This window comes from Orycteropus afer, unplaced genomic scaffold, assembly GCF_000298275.1.
Source record: "Orycteropus afer afer isolate SDZICR_OR568_19922 unplaced genomic scaffold, OryAfe1.0 scaffold00082, whole genome shotgun sequence".
Lineage (NCBI taxonomy): Eukaryota > Metazoa > Chordata > Mammalia > Tubulidentata > Orycteropodidae > Orycteropus > Orycteropus afer.
The window spans coordinates 6628762-6645367 of record NW_006921669.1 but is presented as its reverse complement, the minus strand read 5'-3'; the positions used below and the strand labels follow the sequence as shown (position 1 = coordinate 6645367).

General features: G+C 37.6%; 1 protein-coding gene across 1 annotated transcript in view; it reads right to left on the bottom strand.

Moving 5' to 3' along the window:
- Nucleotides 1–16606, bottom strand: part of VTI1A (vesicle transport through interaction with t-SNAREs 1A) — a 440444-nt gene that overhangs the window by 344687 nt on the left and 79151 nt on the right. The window contains exons 4-6 of the mRNA XM_042781041.1: nucleotides 14122–14199; nucleotides 7816–7836; nucleotides 3167–3251 (exon numbers count right to left, since the gene is read on the bottom strand). Coding sequence (XP_042636975.1) covers nucleotides 3167–3251; nucleotides 7816–7836; nucleotides 14122–14199 — 184 coding nt within the window. The remainder of the gene's footprint in view (nucleotides 1–3166; nucleotides 3252–7815; nucleotides 7837–14121; nucleotides 14200–16606) is intronic.

The window sequence follows — 16606 nt, the reverse complement described above, 5'->3', positions numbered from 1 at the left end:
TACCTACTATTTCTATCATATCATAAACCTATCCTCTTGATTTCTCAAAATAGGAGAAACAACATCTTAGAAAAAGAGTGAATCCTTTAAATTAACAAATTTTGCTTCATGAGAAAGTCACTACATTTAACTTATTTTCTCAGTTTGCACGGACTGGTAAAAACTGTTGTAGAGACCCCAGACCAATATTTGGAAACCATTTCCCTCTCCTGTGCTGTTTCAGAAGTTATACTAGCTCTTCCACATCTTTTCCTTGTTATTTTTCGCTCTATAAAGAGAAACCTAACTCAACTCACTGCTGTCGAGTTGATCTCAACTCATAGCAACCCTTCCTTGGGTTTCTGAAGTGGTATCTCTACAGAAGGAGATTTCCCAACCTTCCTTCTGAAGGGTGGCTGGTAGGTTTGAACCTCCAGCCTTCTGGTCAGTAGTCAAGTGCCTTAGGCAATATGCCACCAGAGCTCCCAGGAACTGCTAAAAGGTTTTCTTTCTGAAAGATGTTACTCTTCAATTGCTACTATAACAATCACTCCTCGGAAGGAAGGTAGGGTAACCTACTTCCATAGTGATACCGCCTTGGAAACCCAAGGGGGGGGTCGCTATGAGTCGGTCCGACTTGACAGCACATAACAACAACAGCAACATAACAAAATGATGTGCCTCATAAATTTACATCACAATCAGAACACAGAACTGTTGTTTGATGAGGGAGACTAGCTGAGGATGACCAGGAAAGCAGGAAATGCAGAAGCAACATGGTGCCCACTGGGACACATGGCTCCCACATTGCTTACATAAGAGGAAAGGGCAGAAAAAACGCTTCGCACCTTCCTTCTCATTCCCCATTCCACTTTCAAAGTCATCCAAGAAAATTAACTAGAACAATGACTTCAGCTGAAGGGGAGGCCGTGCCACCTGTCTTTACCTATTCCATACCTCTACCTGCATTCCTCCTCCCAGACTTGGTTTTACTTCTAATCTTATAAAACTTTATGGTTAATCAGTCACTGAATTCTACTAAAAAGTCCAAAAAGACTAAGATTTGTTTATTGGCCACTTCAATTGACATTTTTCATGCTGGCAATTGGTAATTTGATGTAGATGTTAAATTTAATCACATTCAAAAAGAACTAACTATCACAACTTGGTCCAAACCTGGTCGTCCAGTATCTGTGACCTTCCCGGAGGGCTTCCTTAGCTTTGGAACAGAGTTTCCTGAATCGTGTGGTGAAAGAGAAAAAAGGCACCCACTCATCCAGCCCAATCAGCCTAATCGATCCTCGTGATTCATATTTGCAAGGCCTCTGAACCAACCCACTCTCATGTGGAAAAAGGCTCACCAATGGAATGTTTGGACAAGAAAGGTGCCACTGATGATGGCCATGTTCAAAAGGGGCAGTGGCACAAAGATTCTCAAGGCTGTCAAAGCAACCCATTCCCAAGATTACCCATTAACACATTAATTGCTTTCTGTTCTTCTAATGTATACAAATTTCCATTTTAATAATGACAAAAAGAAACCAAAACCCCAAGAAACCTATGAGATAAATGCCTGTGTATCATCAAATGACCACACATTAATAATAATACTTATACTTGTGGTGTTATTTTTTTGTATAGTGTTTTTAAGGTATTTAATATCTATCATCATTTCTCTTAAAATAATTTAGGAATATTATATAAGGTAGGCAATATTATTTCCATTTTATTGCATCAGAAACTGAGACTCAGAGAGGTTGTGTGATTTGTTCAAGACTAGAACCTGAACCCAAGACCTCTGGCCTCATGTTTAGGGGCCTTTCTTTTGTACACATTCCTCCCAAGGGCAGTCACCTCTAAAGGTGAGCCCAAGAACAAAGTGAACACACAGAGCTAGCTTTCACTCTGACCAGGGCAGGAGCCAACCTATCAATAATCTCTTAAAGAAAAGCTACCTGTAACATGAAAAGAAATTGGGGTGTGGGTTAAAACTCTTTGGTTTTCTCACCACTACTATATGCCAACACTGTTTGTGTTCCTCCTGTTCACTTCTCTATAATTCACCACATAAGTCTGACAATATAGGGATGGTCATAAGCCCAGGGAGGAAAAAAACACTAGCCATTCATGAAAGAATTCATTTGGAATATAAGTAGAAGTTATTAGTTAGCTATCACTTTCATTGTACTTACTCTCCCAAGATCACCACTTTCAGCATCTCCCAAGATGACACTAAATTTTAAGAACTGATGGAAATATTGTTAACCACTTAACTTTATGGTTTACATACTGGACAATGTACACCCCATAATTTCCAACAGCTATCCAAAACACATAAAAGAGATTATATACAATCTATATTTTGCAAACAAAAACAATAGCTAAATGAGAAACTCATGACCACTAAGGGATTAATGGATATTTATTAACTATGTGAAAATATAATATCCATTGCATGAATCATCTATAAAGACAAAAAAGGCTTGTCTATTTTAAGTAGACTAGTCTTAGAAGCCACACTAGGACTGTGTTTTCTGAAATTAACAGCTAGTGTTAATTCAACCCAAAAGTTTGGACAGTATTAACTGCTGCTAATGAGATTATTATGAACATTAGCCTTGCAGCTCACTTTGACTCTTTTTTTCTTTTTCATCTTTGATTATAGACTCTGTTCATAATTTCAAAACAAAACAACAACAGCAAAACGCAGAATTGTTAGGAATCATTTCCAGCATCAGGACAAATAAGCAAGGTAAACTAGGAAAGGGTACTCCTTTGGCCCTAGTGCTCATCATTTTGCTGGATTAAAATGTTAATTTGTACAGATGTGAGTAAACAGTAGAGACACAAACAACTGGAGACGCACCATGTGCTAGCAATCATCGTTGGGGGGGAGGTAAACTGACAACATGTAACTGCATATTAAGACAAATGTAGAATTTAGACTAAGTACTCCATCTCTTTTCAGATATATACTTTTAAACCTCAGGAACTGTTTTCAGTAGATGTCATGCCTTTTAACTTGAAAAAAGATAAGCGCAAATAAGCTCCCAATTGTCTCCCCAATATGTAAACCACAGCTCGGGCTGCTGTCTCTGCTACTCCTTTGAAGTTTCCCTGAAATGTCATGTGTTGTGAAGACTGCTGTGCATAAGCAAGACAATTTGCTCACTCTCAGAATTCTTACCGGTTTCCACTGCTATTTGGTACCCAGCCTCTAGTCTCCGAGATGACCTTTCCAGCCTCTCTGTGTTATCGAGCAGATGTGCCCTCTGCAAAAGAAAAAGGGAAAGAAATCAGACGCCGTCGACAATGTGCTTTTTTTTTTCTTCTGCCTTTTAAAAAAATAATGCTTTCGTATGCCCTAACATTTAAGGTGGGGGGGCACAACCCATTACAGACAATTTTTAGCAAGTCTTCCATTGTAAGAACCACTACAATAGGCAGATTCCCAATCAACTGTGTATGAACCATCTACTTTTTTTGTTTTAAAAGGCAGACTCTCTGTGTGGCCACAACGAATCTTACTCCAAAATCCTGGGCAGAGCAGGTCGACTGGAGCCCAGGGGTTCCTTCCTGTCCCGGTGGAGGCAGATGTAAAAGATGCTCCCATAGCCCGATGACCCTATTTGCATTTACATTTCACAATATGCAAGCATTTCCAAAACCCGTTTGTTCTTTTGAGTGCAACAGACAGTAATTTTTAAATGGGAACTTTATTTTTAAGAGAATGCTCCCCAATTTTGGATGTGTGGCAAGAAGCCATAGGCAACAACATATGCTACTAACACAGAATATGGAATTGCAATTCTAGTTTTAAGGCAACTTAGAGCAGCCACCAGGAACAAGGCACACACGCGTCTCCATGCACACAGATGTTCAAACCGTGGCTTTACCCCCAAATATCTGGCACTAGATCTGAAGTGAACATATGACACGTGCTGTTTTAGTTCATGAACGAAACTGTCATAATTACACACACCTATATGATATCACACCTGATGGAGAAATAAAAGGATATTCTCTAAATTCTGAGCTTCTACACTCGCTTTTGTACATTTACACTAATTTATATTTCACTTCTTCTTAACCATAATAATCACATACTAGCTCTATTGAGGCTGCCAAATAATTCTAATCTAATCAAGACTGCAAACTGGTAACAATAAATGCATGTGTATGTCAACGGATGTGTGTGTGTGTACACGTATGAATGAATACTTGGAAATGTACGCATATGTGTATCTGTGTATTTGTGTGTTTGTACATACATGTATTTGTATAAAGTACTACCTTGTCCCTCAAATCACTTTTGGTATTTGGTCAAAAAGAAAGAAAAAGCACAATACAACTCCTACAACTTTGTGTTGTTGACAGATGTCACTTAAAATTGAAGAAATGCTTTCTAATAATAATAAAAAAGGAGGTGCCACACATATTATCTGAGTGGCTGTCGAGCGAAACGATCTACCTTGCTCTAATGAGCCCCCATGGATCTTGGAGATGCAAGCTGTATTGACATGCACACTTAAGCTAATACACCTAGACCAGTGCCTCCAAGCTCTGGCAGCCAGGGATGCTGACAGAGTATCTCGCTTCTATCTTCAAAGAAAGGAAGTGATTAGAATGTTATCATTACCATTCAAAACGTGATTTCCTTATTCCCTCCCGGCATAGGTGACACATCTGAGATGCGGCCAGACGTTGGAGGCAGCTAAAGCCACATCAAAGCTTTCCTTGGGAAAAAAAAAAAAAAAAGGGGGGGGGGGGGGTGGTTTGCAGGGGAGGGAATCATTAAAACAATGCATTTAGAACAGAGAGATGGGGCCTGATTTGAAGGTCAGAATGCTGCAAAACAGTCCATAATAATTAATAGAGGTGTCTAATATACGGTGGAGAAATGAATAGAAAAATTGCCTCTGCTCTAACCCCCTCCAAAGAAAAACAAAAATAACTAAATAAATAAAAGGGAGGGAGGAAGGAAGGAAGGTACCTATGAGCCTGAAAAGCAAAATCCCTGCAGGCTGGAGTTGAGGACAAAAAAAAAAGCAAGGGAGCTGGAGGTGTTTGGCGTTGGTGACTACTTTTAAATACAATCACACACATTCCTAAACTTGTCAAAAAAAATAGCTTAGAGAATCTCTCCCCTAATTCTCCCTGCACACAATGTTTTTGGAGGTAGGGATCACTCCTCCCTTCTGTAACTCTCTACCTTAACAAAGGACTTTCACTTCTAATTGAGGGTTCTCTAAAAAGGTATCAGACAGATCTGTGAAATCAAAAGGAAATCGGAATTTTAATCCAGAATAAGAAAACAAAGATTTTTGGTTCATTTTCATATTGAGACAAGTCCCCATGTTAAAAGAAAACATTTAGCTACTGTAGAAGGGGGGGAAAAAATCAAAGATCAATCCTGGAAATGGACATTGTAATTGGATGATAATACACAATGTAGGAAATAAAACCATAAATGTAGAGTGAATTTTGGGATTACATGAAAGGGAGCCAAAAGAGATTATGCAATGTGTGGCTGTAACAGAAGCCACATTTCTGAAAGTAACTTTCTTAAAAAATGTATATTCCTAAATGGTGGGAGTGACTTTCCCCCAGGTCAGCTCAATTTTATCTGAGGGAACCTGCACACAGAGGGCGACCCATTTACCAGCGGCTTTCCACCAGGATCCCACTCTCTATTTTGGAACCTCTCCACTTAAGTCAAGCTAAAATCAAGTTCTTGCAACAGCGGCGCTATTTACATTGTCCCCTTGGCTGTACATTGCCCTGGTCTCGGAGAATGAAAGGAAATACGCTCTAGGAGCAGCGGAGGCTTTCAACTTGCCCCACACTCCATCCCAAACTCATTCGCCCACCCTCTTCTCAGCCCTTTTCAAAGCAGGTAAGTGCCGCTGTGCAGGGACTTCCGACAGAGCTCGACGTGTGTGGGGAGCTGTGAGGCTGGAGCCTGCAGACGCAGGATGCACACGGCGCGCTCAGCATGGCCAACGCCGGCTCCTCGCCTCTGCGCCACCACGCCCCGTCCGACCTGAGCCCGGAGAGAGCACCCCACGAAAGGAGCCGGCACACTGGATTTCCAAACACAGCAAAACCTCACATCTCTGAGCAGATGAGTACTTGTCTTTGCCGCACAGGTGCAAGTAAGAAATCTGGGGTCCCTTTCACCATGTAGGATTGCTCCTGGAATCCTGGCTGGGAAGTCATCACTGCCGAACAAACCAGGAAGGGCAGTCTGTCCTATAAATGCCAGTGCGGACTCTACATTAAGGGCTGTTAAAGAAAATCTTCCAGGGCATTATTATTCCCTTAGTTGTACGATCTCATTCTTCCAATTATAGCCCCATTACAGGTGACAGTTTCAAAAACATGCATTCCAAAATGTACATAATGAAACTGGTGCTACAAGCCCAACAAAGGATTAAGCCAACCGGAGCCCACACAATTCAGCTTAACAAAACAAATCTTTGGCCAAAACACTGAACTAAGGCACAAGATTTTATCAGTCATATTCGCAGCTTAAATTTAGGGGTGAGAGTTTCATGTGTATTTTTGTACAGAGGTTTTCAATAGTGTTAGGTTCCACTAATATTTGAAAACCCAGACTCTACCAAAGCAGAAGTCCGTGCAAATACGTATCACAGATATTCTGAAATATGTTGCTGTATCTATCACCCACCATAAGCACAACAAATACATCAAAATTGCAATCACACACACACACACACACACTCTTCTATGGAGGGAAGACAAACAACACAAAAAGGTGAGGCTTTTGTTTATTTCCTCCTTCATTTTACAGACCATTAGTACTTTCACTAAGAGAGGGCACCAGTAATGCATTTTAAAAGGGAAGAGTAGCGATCAGCTAGAAAACAATGACATACCAATAATTTTTAAAAAACGAGGAAAATCTCCATCAATGGAATCAAATCTACACATAAAAATACCTCAGAGTGCTCTATTATAAGCAATTAGACATTAATTTTCAAATTGTAATACAGGCCATTGTTTTATGCTCTAATGTAAAAGTGACAAAACTCAATCTCATTGACAGGAATATCAAAGAATATTCTATATGTTTGGCTTAACAAAAATAAACAACAGAACCACTCAGCACCCCGAATTGGTATGGCATAAAATTGTAAACGCGGCTGCAAAATATTTGCTGGGCCACAAAGAACCTGGGAGCTGCATTATGAAACAGACTAGCAAACACAGGAAAATGAGAACTCACTTGGGTGCTATTTGCTACAAAAGGGAAAGTGTTTAACAGTAAGGAGAGCTTTGCCTATTCTTAGGTATCTGTGCACACAGACTGGAAGGGCGTGTAAAACACGTGTGCTTCCCCAGAAGGATAATACATCCATGGTTTCTTAGGATTTTGGGTGGGAAAGGAGTTGATTTAAAAACAGCTTTCAGTAAAGTATATCAGAATATCAGAAAAGAAAGTTAAACTGTATTTCCCTCTTTTTTTCAGCCAACACCAATAAAATAAACCTGAAGTTAGAGTCTACATTAAAAGCACACCCTGGTATCATTTTAAGATGTTCCTGTATTTTCCTTTTTTCTTGGTCTTTAAAATATGTACTTTTCCCTGCTGCAACTAAATAACAAGGATGCCTGTGGTAAACATGGTGAGGACCTACTTGTTTTTTCATCTTGGGCAGCAGAGAACATTTCTAAGCAGTCTAATCAATCAGTTTTCTATGTATAGGGTGCTCTGGAAAAATGAACCCAAAGAGCTCTTCCAGATTTAGAAAATCAATTTTATAAGTAAAAGCAGAATTAAAAAAAAAAAAAAAAAAGCAAGGAAGTACTCACCTCTTCACGTAATTTTATCAACTGCAACATGAATGCACAAAAAAAAAGATAAAAAGGAAAGAAATGGCAGGAAAGAAAGATCAGTTGTGTGACAGGACATAGAATTAACACTGACAATTTATCTGTTTACATGTTTAGCATTTAAAAATCACAGACAAACACATTAAAAGAACCTAAACATAGACTACATGCAGAGTGTTTTGAACGAATAAAGATCACTTTCTCACACTGTCACATTAAACAAAGAGAATAGTGTGAAATTCTCTTTTAAAGTACATCTAAGACACCATCATGAAATAAAGGAGAACGACTTCATAGAAGTCTATATTATAAAGAAAGAAAACAAGTTTACTGTTCTCTCTTCTAAGACTCTCCCACTGAAGAGGTTTTGTATATACAAGTTTTCAAGATGTTTCTCTATTTTGAGTCGTGACAGCTGATTTCATATTTTACCTATAAATGAAAATGATAAATAGTTCATGCTTTGAGCCCAATGAGTATTTAAAACAACAAACTGACATGTTTATAATGTCATACATGTGCTTACCCTAGTCATAGAATTCTGAAACAAAAGAAAATGCATGCCCACTCTAGTAATAGTATTCTGAAATTTTAATTCAGAATGAAGTATGCATGTCAGGCTAGATAGTACTTATTTAGGAATACTATTAGAAAAAATTATCTATAGAAATATTGTGCCTATCAGAGTTAGTTTTGCCATCACACGAAATGTCTATATTTTAGATTTGAATAGTTTTTTCATTTTTTCCATTTGTATGAGCATCTTGTAAATTGGGCCATCTCAAAGCACCGAGCCCTCTTACTTCACTTGTACTGCAGTCTGTTTTCACGAAAATAAAATAAAAGACCAATCTTTACTTGTTAGTAAATTCTCCTATGGTTATATAGAACGTATTTCTATTTGCTTTAAATATAAGGGATAAAAACAAGTCACTTAACCCTTTGGAAACTAGAAAAATGATACAACCATATTATTCGGCTCATTCTGTGTGTATGTGTGTGAGAAAGAGTTTGACAGTATCCTAAACCACAAATACCACTGTAGAGTTGATATGACTGCCACAGTTATTGCAATGAACAGAAACTGAAACCTATGTTGTAATTGATGGTAAACCACATTGTAGGTCTGAAATTTGCATCCTCAGCAATTCAGGTCTACAACTGATAATTTTTAAACATCCAAATAAGTGTAACATCTGTTACAACACTTCACATACGCAGGCCAATAAATTAAAACTATTGCTTTGGGAGAAACATGACATGAATTGCTCACTCTAAGTCTTTCTAAAAGTATCATGTTTACTATAGCCGGGATTTCTGATACTTAATGCTGTTTCTGTCTCCAATTCCAGGGAACCAGTATGCATTCTAGCTTATTCTGTTATTTCATTTGTCACACAAAAAGTGTTTCAAGCACCAAAGATGAGATTTCAAAATTGTTCTGAAACCTTTATGGAAAGGGAAGAGAATCTATTAATGTCTCACCGTGCATTTAAATGAAACTTTTAATATCACCCTTTCAAAGTAAACAGGAAGTTACCATTATTTTTAATTAATACTCATTCTCTTAGTAACAGTCCAGTGTTGTCTGTAAAACAGCAAATCATTTCATGTGAAAAGTTACTATTCTTTCCTAGAAGAAGTAAAATTGTAATCTAAAATGTCTGGCCTATCACATCCTGGGATCTTTCTCTTTGCTATCATACATCATGGGAGAAAAAGGCAAACATTAATTCTTCTCAGAAAGAGATGATGTGGGCATTGAAACGACAGCTAGCTTTTCTTTCTGGGGACACCATTCTTCAGTTGACTATGATACTTAAAGGGCCAAAGTTTAAAACGACTCCTCAGCAATGGAGACCATTTGGGGCATGCCTCCCTGCCATAATCAATGAGTGTTTAAAAACGCTCCCCATTTGTTTATTCAATAGGTTCCAAACAAAAAACGTTCTATCTTGTTTGTGCTGCATGGCTGCCTTCAAGCTCCACACCGGATTTGTAGCTAAGCTAGGTCATGGGAGGGTTTTTAATCTTCGTGTGTGTGTGTTAAGTTAGGCTGAGAGTTATTCATTCAAGTAAACAAAAGATGGCAATGCTTAGACTAGCCTGAAAGTCGTAATTTCGTATTTTATTGAGTTACTAGCTCCATCATAGGCACATGAAAGTGTACAATGCTACCATGTTGAATTACGATAATCAACATCTTTTTTGGAAACAAAGGTTTTCTTCCCCCAATGCAGAATTTGATACAAGAGGTAATCTGTTCCTTTGTGGGCTGAAAAAAATCTGGTTTACGCTGGTTTGAACCAGTGGAATCTCTTGTGGTTTAAGCCTTCTGCTGTGACTAAAATCAAAACTGCACCGCAGAGCATGTGAGGGTTCATGCGCGCGCCTCTGTGTGGGAGGTGCATCACGTGACCCCGGAACTACCGAATTTTTTTTTTCAGCTGATAACGCGACTGCCGTTTCTGTCCGCATACAGATAACGAATAAATGCTGAACTCTATTAAACGCCCTTTACACATTATCGTGGGTCGAACACACAATTTTCTGAACTTAGGATGACAGTCTATTTATTTTGCTATAAACCCTCAGCACGTAACGAACAGATTTGTGCCTGGTAATGATCTGCTCTGCCAGGCCTGTAGGAGATGATACCGACCTTCTTTAGATCTTGGGGAATTAAATTGACCGACTTCACCCCCTGGTCTGGAGCTGAAGTTTGACACACTTTATGCGCAGCAAGCCCAAACTGGAACTTAAGAGAACGTCGTATTGAAAAATTAAGTAATCATATCTGCTAAATATTGCTTTACCACAAAAATTTCAGCACCTTTGGAAAATATCCTACTCTTTATGTTTTTTGAAGCTTCTATTTAGGATTTACTCAAAGTCATTGATCAAGGTAATTTTGCATATGAAAACCAAGAGACTTTAGGGTTCAAAAAGTAGAGCCTGGAACCTTCTATGGCTCCATTACGACTCTCCACTGTGGAGAGCTGTGTGATTTAATGCCCTAAGTTGTCTTTCCTTTTCTGAGAAGGGTTCCCACGAACGGTTCCACTCTAAATACAGCATCACTACACACAGGAACTCAACTCTTTAAGAGAAACACAATGTTGCCATGTGGAAAGGCAAATGGGGTATTTTTTTTTAAAAAAATTGAATGATAACACTTAAGACAATGGACCTTGCAAAGCTGATAATCAAACAACTGAATGGACCAAGTAGACAATTTTGACCCTTCTTTGCAAATCAGAGATGAGCTGTATTTGATGGTAATGGATAGGAATCAAAATGGATTATACAATGCAACTACAATGAAATTAAATGAAACTGTGTATTGTGTGAGGAATATCAAAATGCATTTTAAAAATTCTTCATTTCTGAACTTTTCACACCTATAATCATGACAGAAACTTTTATATACCTAAGAGTCAATATACTTTATAGTTAATTGGCAGATTATAATTCTATTAATAATCAGATTTTAGATTCATTACAAACTACATTATAAAGAGTCAGAATAAGAAACAATAATTATTGTATTCACATTTGTCTAAGTCTCCACAAAGAAGCCACTGTAGGGAGAATGTGTAGATTATATTGAAAATAACCAAACTGTCCTCCTTAGTTCATCTTACCTATTTTTAACCATTGCTGTAAACTTCTTATTTTCCTTTTCCAACCTACAGTGTTTTTAACTGACAGATCCCAATTTCAATGAAATGAATATTGCTATTTTTGGTCACATTTTGTCTCCTTATTTTCCCTATATCCTAAAAGTTTGTCATAAATACTACATGGGTACATGGGGAAGAACTTCTGAAAATAAATTAACTTGAAAATAAACCTATGTATGGGACGAAAAGACTTTCTTATATAAATTATATCCTACCCTACCCTAGGAAAAAAGACAAACTCATCATATTCTCAGCCACTTAGCTATAAGAATTAATAATGAAGAGCCAAGTTAAAACCTTTTCTTTCTCTGAAGAAAAGAGCTTCTGTTTTGATTCCATAGTCTAAATGAATACTGATACAATGAAAGAGTTATTCTCAAATGACCATACCTGGATAAGCATGTAGTTCAAAGGATTTGATCGACTATATTATGAGACAGAGTCTAAAAACAAAATTTAATGATTATATCATGATATGGAAACTTTGCTATTTGGTAGCAAAATATCCAAAGCATTAAGTGTGGTCTCTTTGAACTTTCAAGCCTAATTCAAATTTTGACTGGAAAGTTCACATAAGTAATAATCTAACAGTTACATGTCCTCATGACTATAATTTATCATACTCTATTTATTGAAGTGACAGCTCCTTACAACTAAACTTCAAGTTCTCCAAGCACTTTCAGAATTTCTAAGTTTGATTTATACAGGTCCAGGGGAAATCTCTGCATAATCACTTTAAAGTGACAGGAATATAATTTGGAAAATTCAGAAAATATGAACTCAATCTATTTTTGTGGAATATTTTTCTTTAGGCATAAAAAAAAATCATACTTATATGTATGTAAGGGAAATGTTTTAGGCATATAAAATGTCCATTAAGAGAAGTGAACATGTTAAAAAAAAAAAAAAAGAGGATCCCTGTCATAGTACTCTCACATCTATTACAATAAAGGAGCCCGAGTAAGACAGAAACTCTCTCTTCCCTCCTGTTTCCTCTACATTAGGCAGCAGTTTCAAATGAGGGGAAGATCTATAGCTTTTTAAAGAGTTGACATGGGAACTGTACATTCACCTTTTTTTTTTAAAGACAGATAATGCTTTTCTGCAGTAAGGATAGGAAATGAAATTAGGATTCAATCAGGAGGTCCGAGCAATCTACGTGTCCCTTAAAAAAGAAAGAAAATATTTTTTTTCTCTCACCCTCACATTATTTAATCTATTATGAGTAAAACCCCTTTATCACACCATCCTTTTATGTTGATGTGCTCCTTATTTATTTTATTTTTTTTCCCTTAGCTATTCTCACATTTCAGTCAGGGAGGCTGAAATCCTAAGCCAAATCTTAAATGTGTTTACATGTCTGAGCTCAAGCTGATAACATCCAAATAGTGAAAAGAGGTGAAATCTTTCCCAAAAATAAGCCTTATCAACTCAGCAAGTCTTCCTTTTTGGGGGGTGGCTGGGGTAGGGGGAGAGTCTTAATATTATCATAGGAGTAGACAGTAATATTGTATCAGCATATATAGAAATGTATTTTGAGGTAGTAAATACAATTTTTCAACTTTTTAATGTGTATTGGTAGACTATATCTTACTACCTTTTAAAATGTTTGGCTTACTCAACGAATGATTTATGTTCATTTTTATTTAGGCATCTTTACTATGCTCATCAAAGGAACACTGAGAAACACATTCAGGTCTTATTTCTGAATTTCCCTATCATTTATTTTCTCAAAAAATGTCTCAAAGAAAGTCAGTCACTAAGATTATCTGAGATATTTAGGTATTTTTTTAGGTCAGCTCTACACTGAGGTTTTTAAAACTTTCTTTTCTTTTTTTTAAGTTACACATATATATGATCTCCACAGCCAAAGCAGTCTGCAGTCTTAATTCAGAGAAAGAAAAGCGACATCAGTGAGATGCTTACGGCACTGTTGTGTGGCTCAGTGAGAACTTACAGGCAAGTGTGGGGCCCTTTTAAGAAGAACTGCATCTTATTTTTTGCCTATGCACATCTTCCACTGCAAAAAAAAAGACCTTCCCTATTATTACGATTATTGTAATTATTATTTAATGGAGACATGTACTCTATATGGGTATCCGAGCTCCACCGTGGTGCTGACAATTTGCATTTTGGTGAATGTATTTTTTTAAGAAGCTGCACAATAGAAGCCGAGCCTCCCTGTTGAATTTCGAAAGCTTACTTTCATTTGTTTTGTTGCAAGTGTTGATTTAATTATACTGCATTATTATCAAAGCTGTATTATGTACTTTTTTATTCCTTTTACATGTGTTTGAGGTGAGGACCTTGTCTTTGTCTGCAAACAGTGTGTTTCAACTTATTCCTTAAGTACTAAATAATAAAGAAAAGAGAAGAAAGGATTTTTTTAAAAGATAGCAGACAGTGATCACAAGGTAAAGGGTTAAATGTAAGATCTCCGAGAAAGATTGTGAAGTTGATTAAGACTCCAGCTTTGCATTAAACAGTATCGCTTCCACATGAGTTGCTGCTAATACTGTTAAGGAGCGGCTTGAGAGCCCAGTGTCCCACTGACCCCCTTCACCCTCCAGCCACCCACGGGCCTTCCTGATTAGCATTCTACCTGGTTCTCCGAGGAATTCCCATCACCCCCTAGGAGCTCATTCCGTACTTCGTCACTGTAGGCGATCCGTGACCTTTTCTATAAAACAAAACAAAAAGGGAGAGAGCAAGCTGAACGTTAGAAAGTAAATGCTTCGAAGCATTATTGGCATCAAGGCTGATCATCTCAAAGCTCGAGAGCCCCCTAATGGAAACCTATTGGCTACAATTTGCGAACCAAACTTGCAGAAAGTTCTTGAACTTAAGAAGTTGAATGTAAATTAGAGAGGTTTTTAAGTGCCAATAATGAAAGAAAACTGGATTGTGGGAGGACTCTATGAATATTAATAAATGGATCAGAACTTGTATATGATTCCATACACAGTCATTCCAATTGGACCACTAAGCTGAAGGAGACGCGTCTACACAGCCAGCGAGCTGCAACATTTAGCAGGCTGTAGTTAGAACAGGAGGTCAGGAGAGGCCCCAATACTGTGGCAGGAACTGGAGTATACAATTTAGGTCTTTAAATTCTAGAGTATCTCCGACTATACTCTCTGGGATGCCTGGAACAGCTCATCTATGTTTCCTTCATTGTTGTGATTTTATTAATCAGAAAAAAGGGAATGTAAAAGCCTATCCTTTTTCCAAAGAATAATTTAAATGTCTCCAAGTCCTCTATAAATAACGGCCTAAAGAAAGTAATGGGAGTGTGTGTGTGTGTGTGTGTGTGTGTGTGTCTGGTAAAACAGATTTTCCAATCTGAGCAAATAAAGGCACGTAGGCTATGAGTCAACATTTCACCATCCCAGCAAATAAAAGGAAGCGGGCTGTGAGTCGGCGTTTCACACACTGAGATTCTGTGTCACGAGACGTCTACCCTACCTGTAAAGTCCGAGGGACATATCTGCAACAATCCATGAATTATCTAAATGTGCACACATTGCAAAGCTAAAAGGCTCTGAACATTAGTTGTGAAGCCAGAGTGGTGTCAGATCGTACTCCAGCATTACCATTTCAGGCCCAAATGCAGATTGATGAGTTCCTTTGTTGCCTTTTCTGCTTCTCAAGTAACTAAGCAAAAACAGTCAATTTAAAAAAAAAAAAAATGTACTTAGGGAAGTAATACTCAGCTTTCTCTCACTTGGGGTCTTCTGTTTAGAACTTAATAGTTCTTAAATATTAAGATGTTAAACTGTCATCTGAAAAAGTAGTATAGTTTAAAGGGACTACTGATAATCTGTGAGCAGAAGTCAACAATAAGATTTTTAATTCGATTTTGAAACTAGTGAATGAGTGGCAATGCTTGGCCACCTAGAGATCATACCTGAACATAAACCGTATTATATTAGGATTTAAAAGGCCTTTAGATGAGATCAACCAAGAGACTCAAGTGGGGCTCATCACATCAACCACAAAACACATAAAATTATTTCAGTGATTATTTTTCAATTCTCCCAAGTACCTAAGAGAATTTATTACATACAATAGAAGCCTTAGAGCATGGGCCTAACTCTGTGGCAGAATTCCAGTTGAAAGACGATGAATGGTGTATAATGCATAAATAAGCACATCCAAATACCCTCTTATAGAAAAAGCCATGGAATTCTAAATGTAGCCTCGTTTGAACTGAGACTAGCACCCTACAGTCCCCACTCACAGCTCAGTACTCGTTGTAGCACATAAGGCTTCCTCCCTATTTTATTACCCTCAGATGTACCAAATAGTACAAGAATAGTGAAACGTTTCAGTATAAAGAAGATAGTGGCATCCCCTCCCTGACCTGCACCTCTACTCCAAGCCCTGCCCCCTTCTCTGTCACAAACGTAAGTCTTACACCTTGGCATATGCAATTAGTGATGTTCATCTGAAGAAGCAAATAAAGCCACACTGTGGCAGAGAGAAGGGAAAAGTAAAGTCATCACCCTGAAGTCTGTAAGGACATCTCTGTCACATCTCTTGGCAATTCAGGAGTGGCTCAACTCATCCATTTATGAACACACTGCACTTCTTTCTACCAGCAAACAGCATAAATTAAGTTTCCTTTCTTATTATATTTACTGCCAACACTATCAATTAGTTAATTCTATTGATTTCATACTGAATTGTATTGAAAAGTGCTAACTCACAAGGACAGTGTACTTTATGGCCTTACTACAATACTTACATTAAGCCAAACCTTTCTTTTGTCCATTTGGAGATCCCCACCACAGCAGTTTCAAACTAGCTGCGCAAAAGTATTTTAAAGCATTAAAGGAAATGAAAACCTTTAAACAGGCTATGGTATCAGAGCTGCCTTTTTAATTATTCATTTCATCACTATGGGGGACTAAAACATTCCACAGTATGCAAGAATATCATATGGAGATTGTTTTTGTTTTTTCCTTTTTTCACCAAAATACCAACAAATTGGCATAGATTGTTCAATTACATTATGTTCACATTTTCATTTATTATACTTCAAAAGAAGAAAAAATTACACATGTGAATCCCTGAATATCTAATCT